Below are 18,297 nucleotides of genomic sequence, written 5' to 3' on the forward strand. Positions count from 1 at the left end.
GGTAATCTTACTGATATTATATGCGAAAGTTTAGATGGTGTGTTAGTTTGCCTAAACTGCTGAACGGATTTTGATGAAATTTGGTACAGATTTAGAGCATAGTCTGGAAGAACACATAGGCTACTTTTTATCCCGGGAATAGTTACGATTCCCGTGGGATGCATTAAATTTTGTATTTTAATGTTTACTCGATAATTCTGCAACGGTTCAACATATCTTATTGAAAGGCACAGATATAAGACAAAGTCTGGAGTACACATGGGATAAGCTTCATCCGCGAAAAATGTCCGGTTCCCGAGGGATACGTTATTTACATAGTTCGTCTGTTTTCTAATACCACGCGGACGAAGTCGCGGGAGTTTGATAGGACAAAATAGTGTTATTTATTAGAACATTTGATGTTAAAATGTGGTACTTAATACTAACTGAGATAAAATGATAATTATTATCTATTTATGTATTGTTCATATCCAGGTTTGCCTCACAAGGAAATGGTTAGCTGTCACTTTCATTTATTAACAGACGTCCATATTTAATATATTCCCATACAACTTCAAATGATTCTTGAAACTAAATTAGATGTTTGATTTTCTAAATCACTGTAGTTGTAACATTTACTTATTGAACCTGAGTACGATTCTAACGCGGGCAACAGCTAGTTTTAATACCATAAAGAGTAAACACACTACATCGTAGCGTAATATGTAGCAATCACAGTGTGTTTTTGAATAATCCTTTATTTAATAAAAAGCCCTAACACTTACACGCTTTAGGCTATATTTTAACGCTATTTAATTTAGGGGTGAATAATTTGGAGAAAATATTCAGGCGTGAAACGCTAAATTATACGGATGAAGCCGCAGGGAAACTGCTAGTGTACACTAATATTACTTTTGTATGTATTCTTTCACCATTAAAAAGCTGTGTTATCACTGAGTAACATAGACTATATTTTTACTATTTATTTTATATCACGGGAGCAAAGTCGCGAGCAAAAGCTAGTTTCTAATAAAAAAGGGAAGTAGAAATAGCAAGAGTAGGGATGTATGGGAAGGGGAAAACTTTCAGTAATTCCTTGCTTTGGTATTTTAATAGCTATTAAGTCTACCGACCTTTAAGTTGACAGTCTCCCGGGGCACAGGATACTTGGAGTTAGCAGTGATGCTGAAGACGGGCTCGCTGATGAAGAAGCCCGACATCATGGAGAGGAGTACCAGCACAGCTACCGGGAGCAGCTGCACCAGGCTGGTGTGGGACTCGCGGGGCTCCGGCTCACGAGCACGTCGCCGGCTGTACACAGTTGGGCCACCTCCGGAGAATGCTGAAAACATCACCAGCTATCACCACTGAGGGGGACCCTAAGTTAGTTACTGACATAGTCAACCACTGCGGAATTTCACACATCTTTTTTTTATATCATAAGGTGGCAAACCAGCAAGCGGCCACTAGAATCTGCCAACATGGCGAAGCGACCGCTGCCCATAGACATCCGCAATTGCAGATGCGTTGCCTACCCTTATCCGACGGAGGAGACGCACATAAAGAGGATATTTCCCCTTCCTATGCATCTCCTCCACCGTCAAATCCACTACCCCTTCCCAACCTCTCCTTATAAGCAAAGGATGGTAAAGAGAAAGGGACTTAAATTAGGCCTCCAGCACCACACTCTTCAGACCAAACATGGAATTGCTTCCACTTCACGCCTGTTTTCTGTGTGGTCGTGGTATTACACCGGGCGAGCCGGCCAATTCATGCGAAGATGTTAAAACGGGCTCTACCACTGTTAAACACATATCTTTGAATTTCTACACCAATATACATCAGTATGTTTTCTTCACCATAATGTATACACATATGAAATTAGATAAATCGCAAAACGTTGGTATGGCGGAATTCGAACCCAAGATTTGTAGATATCTTGATTTCTAGAATAGAAGTGTTTAGACCCTTGAGCCACCGACCCTCTATTATAATACCACAATGTTAATATAAAAAAAACAAAGTTTTTTTAGGATTTGACGGTGAAGGAGACGCATAGGAAGGGTGAAATGTCCTCTTTATGTGCGTCTCCGTCAATGAAGGGTAGGCAGCGCTGCAATTGCAGATGTTTATGTGCAGCGGTCGCTTTCCATTTCGGTGGATTCAGAATGCTTGCCTGTTTGCTACCTTATATTATAAAAAAACTATGTTAAATTTTAACTTGCTTTTTACTCGACTGAAAAATAATTTAGAGGAAGCGAATGGATGAGGGAAGAGGGTTGAACAAGGCAATGAGACAACCCAATAACTCAATTAGATATGCCATGACAATGGGTGGTTGACATGGAGTCTGCGGGGACGCTTGAACCTCCCAAAAGTAATGTTAACACTTGTAAATAAAAAAGTTTCGATATAAATAAAACGAAGAACTGATTATTCCCAACCATCACCTCACTCTGTTCCCACGTGAGAAAAAGTTCATCCGTCCCACCATCACCAATAAGGTGACAGATGAAAAAGTTATGGAATAAGTTCCAACCATCCTCGTCGCAAAAAGGTAAGACGGATGAAACGTTTTAGTCTCATGTCGTCACGTGGGGACAGATTGGGTGACAGTTGGGAATAATACCAAAGAACTGACCTGTAGCTCCAAAGAACATATTAAAAAGCTCCTCCGCAGTAAGATCCGATTCAAATCCTCGAGCATAGTATGTTTGGTGATGGTGTGTGGTGTGTGCCGGCTCCTCACCCCGCACATCATACTGCTTGCGTTTCTCTGGATCTGTTAAGATCGCTGCTGCGTTGCCTATAGCCTGTCACATGGAAAAATATATATACTAATCTTACTAATATAAATGCGAAAGTTTAGATGGATGGATGTTAGAGTTTGTAGCCTAAACGGCTGAACGGATCATGATGAAATTTGGTATAGACGTAGAGGATAGTTTGGAAGAAATCGGCTACTCATTTTTGTTGTTTTTTAATTACTGCAGCAGCAGATACTCACAGCAACTGGCCGCACTGCCCTGCCGTAATACAGTTTTTATACTAGTACGGAGGGTAGCTGAACAATTTGCTAATAAGCAAACTAGCCTACAGATTTGTTTACATACTTATTTAAGTACTTTACTGTTTTTTGTTTATTTTAGTTTATGTTTAGTGTGTAAAAAAAAAATGTAAATTAGGTTAAGTTTGTGGTAATTTTTCTTAAAATAAATATTTTTTCATTTTCAATTCGACGACGGAGTCACGGGCGATAGCTAGTCTATACTAGTATTAAAAAAGGAGAGATTTGTATTTTTGTATGTATTGAAATAACTCAAAAACTACTGGACCGATTTTAAAAATTCTTTCACTGTTTGAATGGTAATTTATGAGTGAGTAAATAAGAGCTATTTTTTTTAAATTAACTTCTATATCCAAGCGGACGAAGTCTCGAGCAACAGCTAGTGTTTAATATTGTTGTAAAATTTAGAAAAAAAAAATAGATATTGCCTATGTTAGTGATACTGTAGATTTTAATGGTGCAATAAGTTTTGAAGTCATCCAAATACTTTTTTGAGTTTTTTCAATACATAACAAAAGTACAATAATACAAATCTTTCCTCTTTATATCATACTTCATTTTTTTATAATATAAGATGGCAAACTCGCAAGCGGCTTGAATCCACCGAAATGGAAAGCGACCGCTGCACATCAACATCCGCAATTGCTGCGTTGCCTACCCTTCAATGACGGAGGAAGAGGCGCTCATAAAGAGGACATTTCCCATTACTATGCGTCTCCTCCACCGTCAAATCCACCTTTCCATCCTTTCCTCTGAGGAAAAGGATGGAAAGGAAAAGGGACTAAATTTACTAATACTATAAAAGCGAAAGTTTAAAATGAAACGGAAATGTTAGAATTTGTAGCCTAAATGGCTGAACAGAACTTTATGAAATTTGGTACAGATATATAGTCTGGAAGAACACATAGGCTACTTGCATTTATTTTTTTGTAAATCCAGACAGACAATGTATTGTAGTAAACAAGCAAACAGTCACTTGATATTGTGGGAATAATGTAGCCACTACTACAAAACCAGATGCTTTGCCTTGTTAATCAATGCAGATGCATAACGAGAAATATACCTTAAAAGCCTCCGCAGCTCCAGGCGCATGGTTCTTGTCTGGATGCAGCTGGAGCGCAAGCTTCTTGTAGGACTTCTTTATGTCAGAGTCTGTAGCTTCCTTTGACACACCTGGAACAAACATTCAGCATTTGAACAATAGTATCGTTAAAAATTAGCTGCTTGGAATATTGTACGGCACAGAACATAAGTGTGCTGTAGCTAAATTTGTTTTCCCTTACATCTCCACCTTTCTCTTATGAGGAAAAGATGGAAGGAAATGGATATAAGAGTTGGAGACATACAAGAGAAGGATATATCCTCTGTGTATCATTGATTAAAGGAAGACAATCTGCAATTGCTTATATAGTGGTTGCTTTAAATATTCAGCCTATTCTGGCCTTCTGATGATATATTTTTTTTTACTTAGCTACATTTACGAGGCCACTCAGCTATTATGGCGACATTGCGTCTCGACGACCATGTGAAATTATGGACTATTTCTTATTGAATATGTATTGCCCTCTGGTGGCTGGGACTGCACTTGGCCGGACGAGCGGATTATGGACAATGACAGATAGGCCGCGCATCTTCCCCGCCGGTGTTGCAGTAAGATGCAAAAATTAGTTAAAAGGACTGAAGATAGACATTGGGCATGTTGAACAAATGTTTTAGCAACAGTTTTAGCTTATTAGTCACATAACAGTTAAAAGGTTTCTTTATGTATATTACTTATATAACAGTCCAGCTAATCTAATTAAATGTAACTTGTTGTGTTCCCAGTCAATGTCTGCAGCAACTAAAGCTATGGTCTCATTGGAAGTTGGTTTTAAACTTTTAATTATAAAGATTGATTGATGGGTAATCCAACTAATTGGGGAATAGGATTTTTATTAGTTTTTTAACTACCAGAAAACCTGTAGAATTCATAGTTATACTTCTTTAACTACTCAAAAATAGTATAATATTAAAAAATAAAAACAAACCATTATTAAGATAACTCGATTATTTCAAAACAAAAGTGAAGTAAACACGTCCTTGTCAATCTTAACTAAGGAAACTTCATTTTTATTGTCTAAAGTACAAGTGAAACTTTTATTTGAGTACCATTTATCTGGGATGATATAAATATGCTCTAAAAAGCATTATGTCCATGACCTTGAAATCTGTACAGCTACAGCATTGAATAGACAATTATTTGCGTCATTTTACTTTGGTAGAACTTTACGTTTCATTGTTGATAACTTACCCAAGATTTCATAGTAATCCTTGCATTTAGTATTAATCCTTCGGACCGCCTCCAATTGATCTTGAGTGTACTCTCTCTGTGGTGGTTGATGTGACGGAGTCTTCCTGCGTCTCACTTCTTCAGCACTTGGAGAATTCGGGGGACTTCGTTTCGGCGGTGCACCAGCATTTCCTGCAGCCCTAAGACGGATTAGCAGCTCTTTGGCGCGTGCAGTAGGATACAAACGTTCAGCTCTTAACAAAAATCGCTCAGCTTTTTCAATGTTTCCAGCAGATAAAGCATTTTGAGCGATTTCAATGCATCGATCTGCATCGTCCTTGTTGCATTCGATAGTCATTTTTGTAGCAAAACAAGACCAATGTTGTCGAATAACGATGTTACAGAATAATGTAACAGTTCAAAAGTTGGTTATGCAAATTCGATTGGTATAAATTGACTTTAATTAAGGAATAATTACACCATTTTGCTTTTAATAAAAATTGAGCGAAATGATATTGCGTCAATGAAGCAAAATATCAAAGTTGCCAGTCATATGACCGTGTCACATCTAATTTTTTAGTGAGGCAATTGTAAAATCGATGCAAAATCATTGTTAAAAAATGATTTCAATTTAAACATTTTTCTACACTTTTAAACATCTTAGTAAACCAATTATTTTTGTTCAAATGTTTCAATTTTAAACTCTCAGATGTTTACTTAGTCGCAAACACTCGCATAAGATATCTTGAATAAAATCGATTATCGAAGTCGATTTAACGACCATTGACAGCCCATCCCTAATTAAACTGACATTTTTCCGATATTTCGTCATATGACGTATGACGCATTCTTCAGTAATCTAACATTCGGCAACGGCTATTGAATCTGATATTTTATTAATGTTAGTTTCGTATCCATAGCATTAAGGTGTAAACTCAGTGTATATTCGCTTATAATCAATCGTTTAGCAGCAAAAGATGGCCGCTCCACCGATCTATAATCCAGTAAGTGGTTTAAAAAAATTTGCATGTTGTTTGTCACGAATATGAAAATAGGATATAGCACTTTTTAACGTTTTCAAGGGCGACGTCGCCGCTTGATAGCTGTATTATTTGCCGTGTAAACACAATGTACGCTGTTGTTTTATCAGAAACCATTTAAAGGCACATCTAAAACGTTTTTGTAGACGTTAAATGGAGTTTCAAGGTTTTGCCGGTTTCCACAAGCGTTACATCGTCACGAGTTATATTTATGGTTTTAATTTTCTTTTTCCTCTTGTGCAATATATTAAAATGTTACAAGATATATAACTTTACCTATATATCTACTATTTTGCTTTATAGGATTCATTTGTTTATAAACATAATGTAAATAACATACTAAAACGATAATAATGGGACTACAAAAGTAATTAAACATGATAATTATTCATCAAATTACTTGAATTCTATAATTGTCAGACATTTCTTCAAAAAAAAACTCAGAGAAACAATATAGGATATGACTAATGAGTAAATATAATTTTGGCTTATACAAATATTAATTTTAATGTCAATTAAGATTAAAATAAATATACAAACAACAGTAATGTATGACATCATACATTAAATTGATCCTACGGGAGTAGGATAAGGCAGGGGAGATGATGATGTATATTCAAACCTAAAGAAGTGTGAAATATTTATAAGTGAAAATCATTAGAATCTTTACTAGAGTTTTTGTATAATAAGATTATTATTGCAGCTTGTGGACTTTTGCTTATCTATGTCCGACTGTATGAAGCTTGTGCTGAATACATCAAAATTTATCCAACCATTTTAGCACACATTTATACTGTAAATTTGAACCTTTATGGCATGTATAGTGCAATGTATGTATATATAATAATATATGAAATAACTCAACTGACAACATCCTAAGACTCTCAGAGGATGTCACTTAACTCATCAGTTATACACTAAGACCTAACACTGTTAATATATTGGTTAGTGGCACTAACTAGTTTTGAACTCTTTGGGATCTAATATCAGATACTGAGAACTTGTCCAAAATTAGTGTCATCACTGAACAATGTGTGAGTTAAGCCATTCTTAATTAGATTATGATGTCTCATGAAAGTTTAGATATATTAAAATATACACAAGAAATCATCACCATCCAGTGTCATTTTATGATGTTTCTCCTTGTTTGTAGATAGTGCCATGTGTGCACCCCATCCCTGGGGGCATGTTCCCTGGCAGAATGATCAGATTCCAAGGCAGTGTACCCCCTGGCGCTCAGAGGTATATTAAGTCATATATTTGTATGTAGATTATGTGTCTATTAAATGTACTATTTGCTTGTGCATATTATAATGTTCCATCTATGCTAATAATATAAAGAGGAAATATTTGTATTTTTGTATCGAAATAACTCAAAAACTACTAGACCGTTTTCAAAAATTCTTTCACCATTAAAAAGCTGTTATCAGTGAGTAACATAGCCTATGTTTTATTATTTTTCATTTCACGCAGACGATGTCGCGAGCAACCGCTAATAGCTTATATCATTCAAGTATAATGTAGCATTGTAATAGTAAATTAATTTTTAAAATAACTACAATAGTTTTTGAGTTTATTAGTTACATACATGAATTAATTTAGCCTCTAATTGTACATTACCTTGTCTTTGCTTGTTACTTATATTGTTAAATATTTAACCCAATAGTGTTAGCAAAATAATTTTTCCAGGTTCGCTATAAACTTACAATGTGGTCCAAACACGGACCCTCGTGATGATATCGCACTCCATCTGAACTTCCGCTTCATAGAGATGTGTGTTGTCCGCAACCATCTGACGGCGATGAACTGGGGAGTGGAGGATACAGCTGGTGGTATGCCGCTGGCCAGGGGGGAGGCATTCGAAGCTCTGTTGCTCTGTGAACCACAATCTATAAAGGTAAGAATCTTCTAGAATGATTATCAAGACTAGAAAAATAAGCAGGAAATACTTATGCAATTTTATGTAGTAATTATTTTTTTGTACTCGACAATGATAGTTAGCAGCTCTTGCCCACGAATAATCGCCAGAGGTCTAATTTTAGTCCCTTTCACGTTCCACCCTCTTATAAAGAAAGGATTGGATGGGAAAGTAGATTTGATGGTGGAGGAGATGCTAAGGAAGGGGAAATATCATCTTTATGGGCGTCTCTTCCTCCGTCGATTTAAGGTAGGCAACGGATATGCAATAGTGGTTGTCTATGGGCAGCGGTCGCTTCGCCATTTTGGCTGATTGTGATGGCCGCTTACTCGTTTGCACCTTATAATATAAAAACAAAATCGCGTGGAATTTAAGAAAATAAAGAAGTCAACATATTCTTCCAGACTATCTTTTATGCCAAATTTCATCGAGATCCGTTTAGCCGTTTAGGTTATAAACTCTAATAGACATTCATCACAGACAGGCGTGAAGTGGAAGCAATTCCGCGATTCGTCTGATTAAGTGTTAGACAGTGGTGGAGATGCATAGGAAAGGGAAATATCCTCTTTATGTGCGTCTCCGTGGATTAAGGGTAGGCAACGCATCTGCAATTGTGGATGTCTGGTGCCAGTCTCTTAGCTATTTAGGCAGTTTCAGGTGGCTGCTTGCTCGTTTACCACTTTGTAATATATAATAAAAACTTTTTCTAATATACTCAAATAGGGTTGTAACGGAGGCCATTTTAACAGATGCGGATGCAGAGGGGAAGCGGAAGTCAATAATATAATGTTAATTGCGATTTATTAAAGAAATAAAAAAATAAAAATAAAATAAAATCACGTTGATTTAAAATACAGACTGGTATATAATTACAAAATACAGTTGATTATGCAAATATATTGTATAACAATTATAATTTATTGACTTATGCCCCCGCGGGCATAAACTATACCTAATCACCCCAATATAGCGTAAAAGAAATAACGGAAGCGGATGCGGAATTAATATTTCTTGCGGATATACTTGCGGATGCGGAAGCGGAGTTCCGTTACAACCCTATATGAGAATATTTTGTATACAGATAGCACTAAATGGTGTCCATTTCTGCGAGTTCCCGCACCGCCTGCCGTACCAGCGCATCTCGCATATGACTGTGGATGGTGACGTCATGCTGCAGTTTGTAGGCTTCGAGGGTGCGCAGGCGCCGCCTTCACAAATGTTTATGGTATTATATTATAGTCTTTATTAATAAAGCTTTTGTAAAAACATCTAACTTAGGGATTCAATCATCCACTAAATTCACTAGTACTCTAGCAACTAATTTTTGCTCGTGACTTTGCCCCCGTGAAATTAATAAACGGTTAAAAATATGGCTGTGTTACTAAGCTTTTTAATGGTGAAAGAATTTTTGAAATCGGCCCAGTAGTTTTTTAGTTATTTGAATCCAAAAAAACAATCCAAATATTTCCTCTTAATATTACAGCATTCTTATAGTGAACGAATTTTTTTAAATGTGTCCAGTACTTTTTGATGTTTTTTTATTACAAATGTATCTAAATTTTAAAATTTTGTCGGTTTTTCATTGTTGAAATTAACTTCTAGTATATATTTCTTTAAATTGATGTTATATTTCAGTCGGAGCCCCCTGCGTATGGCGCGTACGGCGCTCCGCCCCCCGTGTACGGAGCCCCCGGGTACGGCGCTCCTCAAGGTATGAATTGCACACATATTTTAAAGGTGCTTTGGAATAACATTAACTAAATATTAGGTATTTTGTTGGTTTTATATGAAAATGTTTGTTTCATAAAATTATAAAGGACGTAACTTGACTTTTTTGTTGCTATTTTAAGCTTAAAATGTGTAATTATTTATAGTAATTGCAATTTTTTTTTGTATTTAATAAGTTTCCTAAAATCCTATTTTTCAACATGCATTTTCATATTTTAAATTGAATAATCTCTTATTTGACGAGATGAAATATTTTAGAAAGGGACAGCATGTTGTTACTTCTAATTGGTTGGCCATTTTAATAGGTTGAATTTGACATCTGTCAATTTCAGCTTCATAGTGAAGTGGCATGTTTAAAAACATCGATTATACTAAAAATCGATTTGGAGTTCAAATATGTGTTAATCGAATTTAGTTATATAAAGTTAATCGTTTTATTATAGCTTCATAATGTATTTAAAAAGTGTTTTTTGACGTATGTAACGTTTTATTAACAAAATAGCTTCAAATAAATCATATTTTTTTGCCCGTCGTTACGTTTGTTGAATTGTGTCAAATGCGACCTGTTAAAATGGCCTTGCTGTAGATTATTTAGTCTGTGGTCTTAATCAGATATACTAACGCTATTGTAAAGGTATTTTAATTCAAGAAAAAAAATTCCCGCCAAAAAGGTTTTAACATCGAGTTATCATAGATTATGAAAAATCATAGATTAAGTATCCTGTTAATTGGTAGTTTTAGATTATTCTCTGTGCAAATGTAAGGTATCTTTTTTATTTTAGTTTTTATAAATATTTTAACATATTAACTAATATTTGATTCTATTTCTTACATTCTTTTTAAATTGAATTTGATTAACATTATGCTAATAATAATGCCGAAAAAAATCTTAATTTAATAATCTATAAATGTTTTGATTTTATTTCGATATATCTTTATTATAGAGACATTTTTGCGCATTATTATCGCGAGTGAAAGTGTATTTACTTACAAAGAAGGTAAGTATTCATTACAGACTTATTTATATGTTTGAATTTTCATAACATTTTAATGTATTGTTAACTTTACAGATTTATGTTTCATATTATTTTGCAGTTAAAAATATTTAAAATAAATACGTCGAAAATTTCTTACCAATATTCTAAACTAGCTTCTGCCCGCGACTCCGTCCGCGTGGTATTAAAAAAGAAAGTAGCCTATGTGTTCTTTCAGACTGTCCTCTACATCTGTACCAAATTTCATCTAATTCCGTTCAGCAGTTTAGGCTATTCTAACAAACATCCATCCATCTAAACTTTCGCATTTATAATAGTAGTATGATTACTTTTTTTGAACCTAAATTATCTTTCTTTTAAATAGTATCTTTTGGTATTTTATGTATTCAGTACATTTTAATTTTCATTATCTTTACTATATTTCTTTGCTGTCGGTGATTTGGTGGGTTTCGGTAATATTATGATGTTAATTATACTGTTTTGGTAGTTTTTGTGAACTGGCAACTTTTTATTTTTTGTTTTATTTCTGCACAGGCTTCTACTGATGACTTGTAGCTGATGCGGACGATGCAATGTAGGTAGATTTTTATTGTACAATACTAATTGTCTAATAAACTGATAGGGTTTTTAATTATGGAAATTTCTAGATCTTTGTAATTCGAAGAGAAAGTTTAGATAGATTCTAATTACTACTGATATCTTATATCTAATAAATCTTTGTTAGCGAAGATGACCGTTTTTTTTAAATCCACACTAAAATTGTTTGCGGGCCATAGCTCGTATTAAATAAAAATATAATCATGACGTTAGTTAAAAAAAATTAGTAAGATTTCCGATATTTAGGACCTGTCCCACTAATGGCTGATAGAGGCTCAGATAGCTTAATGACGTCACTGTCAGAGGGAACAAGTTATATTTCCATCATATATTACACGTTGGATGTCAGATGATTTCAATATGGCTATACTGACACTTAGATTGATAGATTACTTTCTTCTTTTTTTTTTTAATGTTAGTAGATTTTTGTTAATTTACTAATATTTCTTTTAACCATTCCAACTATGCTGTAGACTTGTGCTAGGATATGGTTCACAATAGACAAATGGCGGGATTCAAACCCACGACCTCAAAATCGGTAGTCCGTATCACAAACCATTAGACTATTGGTTATTAATAATAATAGTAACTTCCCTTTCCACCCTTTTTTTAAGAGGAAAGGATGGTAAGAAAAAGTGGATTTTACGGTGGAGGAGACACATAGAAAGGGGAAATGTCCTCTTTATGTAAGCAACGCTGCAATTGTGGATGTCTATGGGCAGCGGTCGCTTTTTATTTCGGTGGATTCAGGCCGCTTGCTCGTAATAGTAATTTATTTATTGTCTTTTTTGCTTACCTTTCATGGAAGTCTTGGCTCCTGTCCGGCTTGTTATTTTTTATATATTTTTTAACTTTCAGATGCACCATGAGAAAAACAGTGCAGTGAAGTATTTCATCTATATTATATATTTCATTCGATATATTTATATACCTTCATATTTAAGTGTTTTTGTGATTGTTATTTAAGATTCTTTATCCAAAAAAATATAGCTTAAGCTTATTTTTTATTGTTGAAAAATATTTTTTTGGTGGAATTGAAATGTTACTGGCAATATTGTGTCTTGTCAAATTTCAGTTTTAATCTATAGTGTGTATAAATAATTTAGATTAGTTTGACAATTCACTTCAAATTTAGTAGGGATGGGTTGTGTAATCAGTCATGAATCTTATCGATTTTAGATTTTTATTCTTATAAAAGTTGTGATCGATAGATTTATAGTTATCACTATATATCTATTAGTTATCACACACACTCATGAATTTAATAAAAAAAAAAAACACTTTTTCTCAAATTAATAATGACCATAATAATGAGAGTAAATAAATGTTTATTACTACTACAGCCGTACGTAATCGAATTGGATTTCGCTATTATTTCTGTCATCGCTAAATTCTCTACACTATAATAAATAATAGAATTGTCCTCTAAATTAGTTAATAAGAAAATAATAATATTAGTTGAGTTTGTTAATTATTTACACCGATATCGATAGTTCATAATTGTTCGCTGCGTGTTTCGTCACTACGATACCTGTCTATTAAGTACGGCATTTGCCTTCATACAAATTGCTTGATACTTCATATGCGTCATTTACCAAACTAATCTATCTTATTTAGACAAATAATAAATGTTTTCTTTTCAACTATGTTACAAATGAAATATATGCCTTTTTAAATTGAGAAATAAGATATTTAATATTATTGAAATATAAACATGAATTTATTTCTATAAAGTGACATCATTTGACCCTTAAATAGCTGATGTTTCTTTGATACCGGGGTTATAAATCTCATTGGGCTATAATCGATTCTATTTTAATATTAGCTGTTAACGTGAGACTTGATCCGCATAAAATTTTATTTTATTGTTTACATTTGTCAAATTATCAATAGCAAATGTCAAAATGACATGACAAACCTTAGCAATCTTTCTTTCTTGATGTCGGCAGCAACTTATGGTCTTTTTTCCACATTAGGGTTTTTATTCATAATATTTACACCCTAAGTTTAATGTCGTGAAAATATATAGCCCAAAGCGTGACGTAAGTTTAGGGCTTTTTATTTAAAAAAGAATTATTCAAAAATATGGTGTAATTGCTGACATCTTAGGCAACAAAGAAGTGTGTGTTTACGCTTTATTATAATAGTATAGATTACTGTTTAAATGTTATCTTATAATCTTCAAGTTAGAAAACAAAGCATATCACGTAAATGCTTTGAAGGTATAGATTTCTCGGGAACAAGTACGAAGGATCATATGTAAACACAGTAAAGGGCACACTTGTATATTTTTAATTGAAAAATCAGGCTTTTAAGGGTTAAAAAATGTTTCCTGTATAATCTATGTTCAAGGAACTCCCTCCAAAAAATATAGATTAAATAATTGTTATTTAATGAATAAACAATTTGGCTACGTTTGTAATGTTTATATTGTAAGGTTCGGCTGCTAAATGTTTTGTATTGTTTTAAAAATTATGTACGCAGCTTTGATTACTTAATACAGTATTTGCATTTATATTACGTTGTTTTATTTCAAACCATAATTTGCCGCTAAAATGCAATATTTATAGCTGTCAAGTTTTAGGGATGTGAATCAAAAAATCCTCAATTAAGTAAATCGATTGTAACCAATAATCGATACATTTTTGTAAGAAATTGGAATCGTTTACATAATGTAATATTGATTTTTTTTTGTAAATGTCGATAAGTTACACGAATAAGGCCTTAATATGTGAGGAGAAAGAAAAATGAAATTTCATAAAGAAATACCAATTCTGGTTATGAATTAAATAAATTGTATTTGGAAGGACAGTATCCATACCCTTGGCATTGTTGTTCATGGGCATCGGATCAAATAATCTCAAGCGATCCGTTGCTCGTTTGCCCGCTTTTTCTATAAAAAATGAACTATTTAGTTGTCTCGTTAGTTTTGTACTAGTTCATTATTTAATCATATTAATTTTATTTTCCAGGTTTCCAGACGACTGGTGTAAGTATTCTTTACTTATAATATGCATAAAAGACAAAATATATGACTGAACTCAGATACTACTAAACTTATTTAAAAATTCCTTCGCTATAAGACTCCTACATTATCATGGAGAAATATAGGCTTTATAATAAACGAGAAGGGAATAGATATGACAATATATTAACCTAGCTGTTATCCGCGTGAAAATAAAAAAATGTAGCCTATGTTACTCACTGATAACGTAGCTATTTCATTGTAAAAGAAATTTTGATATTATCCCAGTAGTTTTTGAGTTATTTCAATACATACAAAGGTTTTTTTCCTCCTCTTTATACCAATAGTATGGATATAGACTAGGTGTTGCTCGCGACTTAATCCGGTGAAATTAAAAATAGCCTTAATTACTCTGATAAATTGTAATTTCTTAAAAATCTGATAAATCCTTTTCTAACAGTGAAAGAATTTTAAAATCGGCCCAGTAGTTTTTTTCAGTTTCAATACAATTCTTCTTTCTTTATAATATTAGTATAGATAGATAGGGGGTTAGCCTTGGAGTATGTTTTTAAGCACAATAGTATACGACGTAAGTATTAACACAGGGCCTAGAGACGACGTACGTGCAAGGCCAGCCGCAGCGCACTGGCATGGGCACTGGCGCGGCGGTGGGGCTGGGCGTGGGCGCGCTGGCGGCCGGCGGGCTGGCGGGCTACGCGCTCGGCGGCGGCTTCAGCAGCAACGACTCGCCCAGAGAAGAGGTAAACAAAAAAACATACAGGCGAATTGACTACCTCCTTCTTTTGGAAAGTCAGTCAAAAATAATGTATTTAACACACTAACGTACTTAAAAGGTAAAAGGCAGCAGCGCGGAGAATTTTCAAACTTTAAAATAAACTAGCTGTTGCTCACGCTTTCGTCTGCGTGAATATAAAAATTATATCCTATGTTACTCAGATAAATTACCTTTCTAACGGTGAAAGAATTTTTAAAATTGCCCCAGTAGTTTTTGAGTTATTCCAATATATTCAAAAATACAAATCAATATATCTAATTTATAATATTAGTAAAGATTTGTAATAGAAAAAGGGTAAAATAAATAATATACAGCCTAAAACTTAAGATTTAAAATGGAATGATGTTTTAAAAAGAATAACAAAATTTAAACTTCTATTCTAATTTCAAAAAAATATAAAAAAGAAAAAATAAAAGGAGGCTTGTTACATCTCCAACACTGTTTAGAATATTTTTCAATTTGTATTTATTGATTTTTCCCTTTTTAATTAAACGGTCATGTATTCTTGACTTTGCGTAAAAGGGAATTGCACGTTTACATGAAGTCTATAAATGCACGGCTAAGGACCTGTCCCGCTACTGACTGATAGAGACTCAGATAGCTTAAAGGTGACGTCACTGTCAGATAGTACCAAAATCCAATATTTCCATCACATATTTTATACGTTGGATTGTTTGACAATTTACAATTTGGTGTGACAGGCCTTAAGTGTTTCCGTTTCTCCTACACATATTTTAAACTTTGCATTTATATAAAAATAACAATATTTCGCAGGTGAATGTATCATCCTTCTCAGAAAATGTCGATTTCGGTGGCGACGACTGGATGGATTAGTCCGCTCTTAGTCTAAGAATAAACAACATACAAATAAAATCAAAATAACACTAAAACAAATATACCTAAGATTGAATAAAATTCGATATATAAATATATCTTAAAGCTTTCTAATAATTTTGTTACATTTACAGAAAATGCAATAACATTTTATATGTAAACGTATTTCAATTTTAAAAAATTTAGAAATCGATTTTCGATGATCTGTTCATAAATCGATACATCGATCATGTTCGCAACTTTCACATCACTGCGTCTTCAAAATGGCGATTGTAAATCAGCTGATTATTTACGTTCAAAAAAATGTCAGCAAAATTAATAAAAATCAAGTATTTTGCAATAAAAAAGATAAATACGCAGTTATCTTTATATATTAGTTTTAATATAAGAAAGTAAAAAGTTCTCAAAAGCCTTAGATGCGATTTGGAAATAAATTATTTCTTTTGACACAAATTGTTTAAAATATTGTTAACATGTTTATTTAATATTTTTTATTTTAGTATATTAGAAAGCATTTATTTTAGGAAATAACGTAAATAAGCAATTTTTCACTTATAACCGTTTTTTCAAATATTTTATTATTTTACATTGTGTTGTTTATAAATATTGCAAAGATTAAAAAAAATATTGGCGTTATATTTAATCTGTAATGTTACTATATAAAATATTTAAATGGAGTTATTGTTCGGTATAAAATTAAAAATATATAGTTATATTAAAAAGCCTTAAAGGAGCCTTTCTAAATTTAGGTATCAGATATACAGCTAAGAGAAATACAGATTATATTAAGCTTTGTGCGGTGTTGGATTAGAAGTTAAAAAAATACCAGTTATGTTACAAAAATGAATGTTTTTGTTGAATATAGTACAATATACAATATAAATTTGATTATATTAGCGAATACATTTTGTTAAAAGATACTGTTTCTAACATATTTCTTGATTTTTTAATTTTCAATACATATGTCGAGGTTATTAAAAAAAGTTTTTTTGTATTGCTAGCTTTTGCCCGCGACTTCGCCCGTGTAAAATTTAAAAATGTTAAAAAAAGTATAGCCTATGTTAGTCCCAGATAAATTACCTTTCTAATGGTGAAAGAATGTTTAAAATCGGTCCAGTAGTTTTTGCGTGAATCAAATACATATAAAAATCCAAATAGTTTATTTTGAAAGATTTGGATTTTGTATTTATTCGATTCACGTAACAAGAACTGGGCCGATTTTTAACAATCTTTCACCGTCAGAAAGGTAATTTATTTGTGAGTAACATAGACTTTATTTTTTATTTTCACGCGGGCGAAGTTGCGGGTAATAGCTAGTTACTTATAATAATTCGACCAGCCATAGAGAGTATAAGTAGATTATAAAATATTTGAAAGCACATATACCTTTATTACTTGTTTAATTTTAGTAATATACGAATTATCATTTATTTTAGATATTTCGATGTTATTGGAAGATAAGGTTTTGGATACCATTAAAATAAAACTGCAATAATTAGTGTTTTTTTAAATAATAAATAAATAAAAACCTCTTTATTGCCATCCAAGAATACACAGAGTTGTACAAAATAAAAAAAACATACATGAAAAAATTATAACAGAATGCAAAAGGGGGAGGCTCAGCTTAACAGATACTGGTTGAGATCCAGGGTCGAGCTGGTTTTCAGCCACCCCCCTTCCCAAGATTTTTTTTTTGTTTTGTTTCTTTTATTGAACAAAAAACCGAATTGTTGGTCTTTTATATTTTATGGAAGAATATATTCTAACCTTATCTAATATTAACATCGAATAAACGCCATTTTAGTAGTTAAGTCTTATGGCAACACCGAGCCTTGTCAAAGTTGCACTAAAGCTTGGAGTTTTTGTAAGTTTTTTTTGTATCGGTTGTAATATTGTGAATCACAAATTTTATTGCTATAAATAAATTTATTGATCGTTATTGTTGGTTTTATTTTGCTCATCTTTATTAAGTTAAATTACCCTCTATAGTTTGTCTAAATAAGATAGATTAGTTTGATAAATGACGCATATGAAGTATCGAATTCAATTTGTATGAAAAATGCCGCACTTAGACAGGTATCGTAGTGACGAAACACGCAGCGAACAATT

At 33.1% G+C, this 18,297-nt stretch overlaps 2 protein-coding genes across 2 annotated transcripts in view; one reads left to right on the forward strand and one right to left on the reverse strand.

The window, feature by feature from the left end:
* Positions 1 to 5,852, reverse strand: part of LOC106101243 (dnaJ homolog subfamily B member 12) — a 7,235-nt gene extending 1,383 nt beyond the window's left edge. The window contains exons 1-4 of the mRNA XM_013280405.1: positions 5,337 to 5,852; positions 4,110 to 4,219; positions 2,621 to 2,792; positions 1,113 to 1,321 (exon numbers count right to left, since the gene is read on the reverse strand). Coding sequence (XP_013135859.1) covers positions 1,113 to 1,321; positions 2,621 to 2,792; positions 4,110 to 4,219; positions 5,337 to 5,673 — 828 coding nt within the window. The 5' untranslated portion in view covers positions 5,674 to 5,852. The remainder of the gene's footprint in view (positions 1 to 1,112; positions 1,322 to 2,620; positions 2,793 to 4,109; positions 4,220 to 5,336) is intronic.
* A 275-nt stretch (positions 5,853 to 6,127) lies between these two features.
* Positions 6,128 to 16,204, forward strand: LOC106101239 (galectin-5-like). The gene is made up of 8 exons (XM_013280402.1): positions 6,128 to 6,319; positions 7,509 to 7,597; positions 8,045 to 8,252; positions 9,355 to 9,498; positions 9,909 to 9,984; positions 14,566 to 14,582; positions 15,164 to 15,319; positions 16,129 to 16,204. The coding sequence occupies exons 1-8, from the start codon at positions 6,293 to 6,295 to the stop codon at positions 16,186 to 16,188; spliced, it is 777 nt and encodes a 258-aa protein (XP_013135856.1). The 5' UTR covers positions 6,128 to 6,292; the 3' UTR covers positions 16,189 to 16,204.
* Positions 16,205 to 18,297: the final 2,093 nt, after the last annotated feature.

This window comes from Papilio polytes, unplaced genomic scaffold (genome assembly GCF_000836215.1).
Source record: "Papilio polytes unplaced genomic scaffold, Ppol_1.0 DF824002.1, whole genome shotgun sequence".
NCBI classification, from domain to species: Eukaryota; Metazoa; Arthropoda; class Insecta; order Lepidoptera; family Papilionidae; genus Papilio; species Papilio polytes.

What these genes read in the sequence shown, in the direction of transcription:
- LOC106101239 (XM_013280402.1), top strand. Translation starts at nt 6,293, where the DNA reads ATGGCCGCTCCACCGATCTATAATCCA. An exon ending in CTCCACCGATCTATAATCCA is followed by an intron (nt 6,320 to 7,508) that starts GTAAGTGGTTTA and finishes CCTTGTTTGTAG; the next exon opens with ATAGTGCCATGTGTGCACCC. An exon ending in ACGACTCGCCCAGAGAAGAG is followed by an intron (nt 15,320 to 16,128) that starts GTAAACAAAAAA and finishes AATATTTCGCAG; the next exon opens with GTGAATGTATCATCCTTCTC.